The sequence below is a fragment of the Candoia aspera genome, chromosome 2 (assembly GCF_035149785.1).
Source record: "Candoia aspera isolate rCanAsp1 chromosome 2, rCanAsp1.hap2, whole genome shotgun sequence".
NCBI lineage: Eukaryota > Metazoa > Chordata > Lepidosauria > Squamata > Boidae > Candoia > Candoia aspera.
In genome coordinates, this window is record NC_086154.1 from 124,114,914 (window position 1) to 124,123,331 (window position 8,418).

The 8,418-nt window shown below is 40.5% G+C and overlaps 1 protein-coding gene across 1 annotated transcript; it reads left to right on the plus strand.

Moving 5' to 3' along the window:
- The first annotated feature begins 744 nt into the window (after positions 1-744).
- Positions 745-6,763, plus strand: POLG2 (DNA polymerase gamma 2, accessory subunit). The gene is made up of 8 exons (XM_063293499.1): positions 745-1,528; positions 2,534-2,642; positions 2,746-2,851; positions 3,408-3,578; positions 3,725-3,865; positions 4,397-4,477; positions 5,942-6,042; positions 6,567-6,763. The coding sequence occupies exons 1-8, from the start codon at positions 754-756 to the stop codon at positions 6,730-6,732; spliced, it is 1,650 nt and encodes a 549-aa protein (XP_063149569.1). The 5' UTR covers positions 745-753; the 3' UTR covers positions 6,733-6,763.
- The last annotated feature ends 1,655 nt before the right edge of the window (positions 6,764-8,418 follow it).

Here is an 8,418-nt window from a genome sequence, read left to right on the forward strand (position 1 = left end):
AGGGATGAGAGTAGTTTAACAATGCTGCAATGCAGTTTCCTGTTTCACGTATACTGCGCGTTAGGCTAAGGAGAGAAAGAGCCCTACAAAGTCCCTGCAGTGCTCTCTCCTGCAGGTTTAATTACCGGTGGTTGTGAAACAAAGGGAGAATGAGAACCGTTTAGGTCAGCCTTCCCTAACCCGGTATCTTCCGTATGTCTTGGACTCTTAACTCCCCAAAGGCAGGCCGGCTGAGAATTCAGAGAATTCTATTGCAATACATCTGGTCGTCGCTAATGGGAAAGAGCCTGTGTTAAGGACAGCCCTGCTGCATACGCTGCTGAAATTAATGCCGTTCTGATTGTAGATAAAAGTCTGTAGGACAATCTAACATGAAATCGCCCATATAAAATACCCCTCGTTTTGGCCCTCTGCCACAAGGCTTCTTCTCATGCAAAACAGATCAGGATCTGTTAGCTTCCTTTAAGTTTCTTGAATTAACCGGATGACGCCGTGACCAATATCACTCAAATCTCTCACTAATTTGTACAGGCGGGTCTTACTCCCGGCTCGAGAGCGAAGATAAAACCCTGCCGAAAGCGGAATACAATTTGGCTCAGTCTCTAAAACAATCTCAACCTCCAGCAGCCCCAGGAGACATGGCTAACAGTGAAGGATGCCGGCAGTTGTAGTTCAGCAGCACCCGAAAGACCCTGCGTTACTCGTCCATGTTGCTAAACGTGTGACGAACAGCGGACGCGCCGGCGCTCTCCTATGTCCTCCGCGAGTGTCTGGCGAAGCGGCACATGCGCGTTTCAATCAGTTTCCCGGGACGTTTCATACATGTGGCTCGGGCGGTGTTCCTGGTGGCGCTGCCTGTGTCTTGCAAACTCTGGTGTTTCCGCAGCTTGCAGTGGAGGGCGCGGCTCCGGTTGCTCCGTATGTAGTAGGCGCCTCAGTTTTCTCCACAAGCCCTCTCGAAAGAGGTGGAGAGAGAGGCGGCCAGGAGCCCCGTGGGGACAGCCCGACAACCTGAAGCTGCTCGGGGGGAGCCTCGGAGCGCCGTCACAGCTTTTCCGGGTCTCCGCCGTTCCCTTGGTGGCCCAGTCGCGCTCCTGCCTAAGTTCTCGCGGCGGCGGCGGCAGCAGCAGCAGCAGCCCCGACCATGTGGGCGAGATGTGCGGTGAGGCCGCCTTGGACGCTTGTCAGAGGAGGCATTTCCTCCGAGGAGGGGGAGAACCCGGGAAGCAGAGCTGGGCCTCTTACCTGCGAGGGGACCACCCGGCCTTTGGGCCTCTGGGGGTGGCGCTGAAGAAGAACCTGGCTGCGCAGTGGTGGGAGTCCGTGGTGGTGTTTAGGGAGCAAGTGCTGGGCGTGGAGGCCCCGGCTTGCCTCGTGTCTGGTGCTGGCGAAGGGCCGCTGGGGGAGGCCCTGCGCGTGGTGCATCCCCGTGCCCTCGAGGAGGCCGAGTCGGACGGAGAGCAGCCGGCAGCTGTCTTGCAGAAAACGTTAGCGCAGTCTGGGATGCTTCGGGAAAGCCTTCTTCACGGTAGGATGTTAAACTTCTGGTCGTGGGAAAAGGTGTGAAAGGGGAGAGGTGCTTTCAGACTTGTAACGTTCTGTTACTGTAACTGTACAATAAAGGTAGTGGTAGTGCTTGCGGTTGGTGCTTCTTGTCTGGACTACCTCAAAGGGGTGATGATAATAAGTGACAAAAATGCTTCACAGTGCAAATTCTGCCACTTGTCCACGTGAAAAGGTCAAGCTTGCATTATAATGTCACTATGCACATTTTGTCATTTTGTGGTTAGGAGCAGACATTTATAGCCATTGCCTAATCCAGGACTCCCCTTACATTTTTATGACTGTATGGCTGTTGCATTGCTGTATTTGGTTTAAACTTATATTTGAAGATGTAAAGATGGGTACAGTAGTTATTAACTGAAAATGCAGATATATTAGGTGTTGTAGTTATGTCCAAGATTAGGTCATTTATATATGGTAAAAACAAGCATTAGAATCATAAAATTTTATGAGAAGGTAAACTATGTAGTTAATAGCATAATTGCATACAGATAGTCCTCACTTAACAACCATAATTGAGACCAGAATTTTGGTTGCTAAGCGAATCTGACCTGATTTTAAGACCTTTTTTGTGGCAGCCATTAAGTGAATCTCCACAGGTGTTAAGTGAACCACGTGGTTGTTAAGTAAATCATATGGTTCCCCACTGATTTTGCTTGTTGGGAAGGTAAAAAATGGCAGTCATGTGACCATGTGACACTGTGATGGTCATAAATGCGAACCTGTTGCCAAATGCCCAAATCGTGATCACATGTCTGTGGGGATGTGAGGTCTGGTCGCAAGCGTGAGGACCAGTCTCAAGTTAGTTTTTTCAGCACCGTCTTAAGTCTGAACCATCACTAAATGAATGGCTGTTAAGCAAGGACTACCTTTATGTTCATCCACAGGCTGCTTCTGTCCTGGATAAATGAAATTAACCTGCAACATTGTAATGCAATAACTGTTGATGTTTATTGATTTATGTCAATAGGTGCTTTGGAGCATTATGTTGAATGTCTGGAATTGGTAAACAAGAGACTGCCTTTTGGACTTGCTCAAATAGGAGTATGTTTTCATCCAAATGACAAAAATCCCCTGAGGTACAGTAATCCAGCTTCCTAAATTCTTTTTGTAGGTCTATCCCCTTTTCTGGAAGAAAAACAATTTGCTTATTTGTTGGCCTCTTCTTGGTATTCTTTAAAGAACAGGTGAAAGGACAATGGCCTCACTTGTTTGGTACAGCTCTGCCAGAACGGCTGGACAATGGCTTGACTATTGGTTACGTCATCGGCTCCAGTGGTGGAGAAAGGTATTTAGTGAGGTCTTACCTATATTCCACCTTAAAGTTATCAAAATATTGAATGGTTCCTCTGAAAAACCTGCTGTGAGGGTGAAAATAAAATGGATATTCTTATATTCAATACATGCAGCTCATTGCCTTAAATGTTAATCTAATGGTGACAAAATTACTTTTCATTTGAGTAGTACAGAAAACCAGCAACTGCAAACCGTAAGATTCAATCTCTATATGTAATAGTCCCAAGCTAATTTGGAATTTAGACAGAAACTTCAAATGATTTTTAAAAACACTGGGGATGTTAGGGTAAGTTTTTACAATCTGTTGCTATTAGGATAATTTTTTTCTGGTATCAGCAAATAAATCCAGTTAGTGTCCATCTAGTATGGCTCTGAGGTGCAGGGATATGTTGTTTTCTAACTAGATTTTTCTTAATGAATATGTACTTGCTTTCCAAAGTGAAAAGAACAGTTTTTAGCTGTGCTGAGAATTAAGATAAGTATTGATAGGATTTGGGAGTACTTGGCATACACTTACTCTGTAAATCTATGTATCTTTATATTAATAGTTTGCAATAAGCCCCTCCAACTTCAGCAGTGGCAGCCACAATGAAGAAGGACGAAGAGGAAACAATCTGTACTATAATTTTCCCTGGGGGAAGGAAACAATAGAAACTCTGCGACTTCTGGGAGACAATGAACTATTACAAATGTATCCAGGAAGAGTATCAAGATTGCATGTAAGTTTTATTAAACTCTGGTGCTGCTGTTATGTTAGTACTATCACTTTTTTTTACCATCCCTTTGACATAGTCAAAGCGATATAGGTGATAATGCTGAATGTAGGTACATTTACTGAATGCACATTTTGATGTTTCTTCTTTAGGGTCGAGATGGGCGAAAGCATGTTGTTCCTCACATCCTCTCTGTGAGTGGCAATTTGGACAGTGGAGTATTAGCATATCTCTGTGATAGCATGCAAGTGACTGAAAATGGTTTGACAAAAAAGAAAGCTCTGCAGAGAAAGGTGATTCATATCCTTAAATTAAATTAAATTAAATTAAAGCAGATGGAAGTTGAGTGTAAGATTTTTCCATTGCATTGTGTTTAGAAAATGTGTTTAATTTTTGATGGTGTACTATCTACTGTTTGAGACTTTTTATTTGGAGAATTAAAGATTCCATGGCTGTAGATTTGAAAATATAAATGTAGTTTGCTTGTTCTCTGTGGATTAGATTTAGAAACTTTCCATAGGAAGGTTCTGATGTGCTGATGGGGAAGAAGTATGATTTTTGACCATTCTCTACTTTCTCCGTCTATGTGCCCCCCCCCCCCCGACTCCCACAACATAACCCTGAAGGTTGAAGGCATGGAAGAAACAGCATTGGGGACTTCAGAGGAAGCAAGAAATCGGCAAATGTCACCTTCATTTTTCCAGCAGGAGCATTTTGTGTAGAGCTCCACTGAGGAAAAAAAAGCTGGCTTTAAGAACTATCTTGCTCTGTGAATATTTGCAATTGTTATTTTTACATTATTTTTAAAAAATGTTTTATTTCAGGTCCTTAAGCTTCACCCATGTTTGGCACCCATCAAAGTAGCTTTGGATGTTGGAAGGGGCCCAGCAATAGATTTGAGGCAGGTGAGCTATCACAGCAAGATTTAAAAAATATTTTTAGGCCTCTGTTTGAACAAAAGTAGCTGATTTTCTTGAAATTTGTCTTTTTTTTTTTTTTTTTTTAATCTAATTTTTTGGCCAAGCTTCTATAAAAGATAGAAGCCCTTCTCCTAGGGAAAAAAAATTAGCCAGAATTTACATTCAGTGCTGGAGTGTTTCCAGTAACTATGGTGTGACAATAGGGCAGATTTAATTCTACATAAATTAGAGAAAACAACTTCATATATCTATGGCTTCCCTGTACCTATCGTTGGATCGAGGGTGCTGCTGTGCAGAGGAGAAAAATCTCTGATCCACCAACCTGTAACACGCCTGGCACTGAAGTTGATACCTATGCAAGTCTCTTGTGCAGTCAGATCTGCACTGGAAAAGCTTTCACTCTAGCAGGACAAGGGGTTGTTACAGATTATTATGCTGGTAAAAGAAGAGGGTTTTCAATCCCTTTCTCCCATCCAAAGATGACAGCTGTAGGAAAACTGGACAGAGAGCCTCCATTCTGTTTTTATGTCACCCAAGATTCACTGGGATTATAAAGATTGTTCTGTCAAGCGTCTGTACCTCATACAGATTGGCAATGCTGCATTTGACCACATAGAACTTAAACTTGGGGCATCTAAAATGGAAGATAAGTATCTAAAATAAATTGAATGTATTTTATATTAAGAACTAAATCTAAGTGAGTAAGCACTGTCAATTTGTCTCTCATCAGTTGTTATTTGCAATTAGCTACCTTTATCTAACACCCATTTGCAACAACTGAATAATTCTGAGGATCTACGTGATGAGCATTGAGCAGGGCAATGGACTACATAATCTCTGAGGTCCCTTCCAATTTTGATTCTGATTTAACAGACAGCCTATAGCTTTGATCCATTTTTTAATCTCCCAGAAGCAGACTGCTGCTATAAAGCCTTTTTGCCCCTCTTATATTTTGGGGGCCTTTTTTCATATTTTTTGGCCTCTTGGCTAGCAGGACTCAAATATAGGACTGCTCCCTATAATTCTGTTTATCTATTAGTGTAGGTAGACCTATATTCAACATTAGAAATGCATCATATTATACAGATGCTGTATGAGAACTCCTGAATCGCCGGACAAAGGCTAATGAAAGACTACCCTGTATGACCCTATTAGATTGGATGGGAGCTGAGAGCACCAAACTTATTCCTAGGAGTGAATGTGGATTGCTAATTAATCAAAGTAGTTATACAAAAATAGTTTAGATCCTGAGTTTTGCAAAAAATGTAGAAAATTAAAAATAAAGTGTATTGGAAGAAATGCACCAATGTTAGTATAAGAGTATTTTTCCTTTTCTCTTTCGCCCAGAAAGTATCTTAGATATTTAAATCTCCTTAGTACCAAATATAAACTTTTGTACTATAGTGTATTTAATGATTCAAGAAAGTGATGGATAATTTTTTTTCAAAGGTGTGCCAAGGATTGTTCAAGGAGTTGTTAGAAAACGGGATTTCCGTTTGGCCTGGCTATCTTGAAACCATGCAATCCTCTTTGGAGCAGCTTTATACAAAGTAAGGAGGGGAAAAAGATTATAATGAAGAATTTAATGTTGAGAGCTAAACGCTGTTGAAAAATTTAACAATATTGACAAGTTGTTACATTTGCTCAAAGTCTTTTTGAACCAATTAACCTTAAGATACAAAAAAAAAAATGACTACATTTATCTATAAATTGAGTTTAATCATATTCCTTAACATAGAGTTTACTGAGTTCATAGAATAAATAAGCAATTTAATTGTGGTTTTTTGAATAAATCACACTTGGACAAGTTCTCACCTAAGCCAGAGTTAAACAAAGTGCTTTATGGCTTGGAGTGAAATGTAACTCCATCTACTGTTTTATTTGTCTTCTGAAAGTTCAGGACTCCATTTGAAAAGTAAGCAATGTTTGTTAAAGTAATTTAGAAGATTTAAATGGATCATATCTGTGCTCTAATTGATTCCTAAAATTTGCTTTCCTAGTATACATGCCTCATGCTGCTGCTGCTGCTGTATACACTAGAGCAGAAACTCTGTGCTCTTATTCCTGTTGGCAGGTACGATGAAATGGGTGTGCTCTTCACGGCCCTGATCAGCGATGCCACACTAGAGAATGGGCTGGTGCAGCTGCGAAGCAGAGATACGACTTTGAAAGAAATGATGCATATATCTAGATTAACGGACTTCTTAATCAAGTATATGTCTGCAGCTAAAAATAGTTGAATTTTTAAAATAAAGGCATTTTGGTATCTTCCTTTCTGAATGATGATTCTTCCTTAGGTCATACGATGTAAGTCAGAATGTGTCTTCTCTGATACGCTGTTGTGTTTGCTGGAGATTACATGTACAGTCGTGGGAAAAAGAAAGTACACCCTCTTTGAGTTCTATGGTTTTACCTATCAGGACATAATAAAAAAAATCTGGTCCTCAGCAGGTCTTAAAATTAGGTAAATGGCTTTACGGCTTCTCCATTTTGGCTTTATTTTTGTAAAATAATGACACAGTGTAATTTGTCATGTGTTGTTGTTCATCTGAGGTTGTCTTTACCTAATTTTAAGACCTGCTGAGGACCAGATGATTTTTATGACGTCCTGATAGGTAAAACCATAGAACTCAAAGAGGGTGTACTTTCTTTTTCCCACGACTGTACATCCGTATGAGATGGGAAGGTAATGCAGACAAAACCTTGCATGTATAGAGCTAGCTACAACTATTAGTTTACAATATTACAGAATCGTGTCTAATGTAAACAAAAATAATATGTTAATGTTCCGTTTCCAAGCTTAAAATCTTGTTTTTTTAAAAAAACACTGATATTTTAGAGCCCTGGCTTCCTATTGAAGGTTTGCATGCCCATGCAGACAACCAACCAACCAACCACTTTATTTAGTGAGCAGATAAGCAAAAGCTGTGAGTAGGACAGATAGCTTAGTATTACTTGTTTTTTTCTGTAACTCAGATTAAAATAGAAATTGTCATGAATATGTTAATAAGACAACTATCAGCTGAAGAAGGACCATCCTAAACCTATACTTAAATCAAATTGTTCTTTTTGCCCATTTTCAACAACAATATACATAAATAGCATTTCTGAAAGTTTGAAGGCATGCTAATGTAAGAAGTTGATGTTACATGCCTTGGTGTCTGTTATGTGGGTCTTCTATGACTTTACTAAAACAGAACATCAGCTTGGAGCCAGATTAGCAAGGGACAATAAATAATGCTAAACTCCTGAAGAACTGAACAGAAAAGACTCCATCAGTTCTTGGTTGTTTTATCTCAGCAGAACTGCCATCAAATCAAACTTCTATAAAATCATAAAATAAGGGGCATTGGCTTCTTTAAAAAATTAAATATTGTCAGCAGTGAAGTACTTTCTAGGAATTCAGTTTAAGTGAGCAATTAGAAGAGTCCATCTAGCTTGGAGAAAGGAGCGGGAACCCTGCTTCATAAGTATGAAGTATATGTTTACATAATGAATTATAGAGGCACTCAGAACATGATTGCAAGAAAATTCCTAATTTATAAGAGATAACATCTGAAAGAATTCCTCAGAATCCAGTTACCTTTGCTTACACTTTACCAGGTATGAGCAACCTGTATCCTCCAGTTATTGTAGAGTTCAACTCTTGAGAGTGTGTTCAGCCCTGGTTTCCTACAGAAGGTTTGCATGTCCATGCAGACAACCAACCAACACTTTATTTAGTGAGCAGATCAGTAAAAGTTGCGAGTAGGACAGATAGCTTAGTTTCCTCAAAGGAAAATGTTCTGAAAGAGGAGAGCAAAGGGAGCTGATGAGCTGGCAAAGGAAGATGGAGTCTTGAAAGTTCTGGGAAGAACTTGGATGGAGAAGGTATGATGGCCAACATGTGAGATGGATCTAGACAGCGGTGGCTGTTGAAGATTTGT

Excerpts from the sequence above, each read along its gene's own strand:
- POLG2 (XM_063293499.1), top strand. The coding sequence starts at position 754 with ATGTCCTCCGCGAGTGTCTGGCGAAGCGGCACATGCGCGTTTCAATCA. Across the intron at positions 2,643-2,745 it reads AATGACAAAAATCCCCTGAG|AACAGGTGAAAGGACAATGG; the intron begins GTACAGTAATCC and ends TATTCTTTAAAG. Across the intron at positions 3,866-4,396 it reads AGAAAGCTCTGCAGAGAAAG|GTCCTTAAGCTTCACCCATG; the intron begins GTGATTCATATC and ends GTTTTATTTCAG.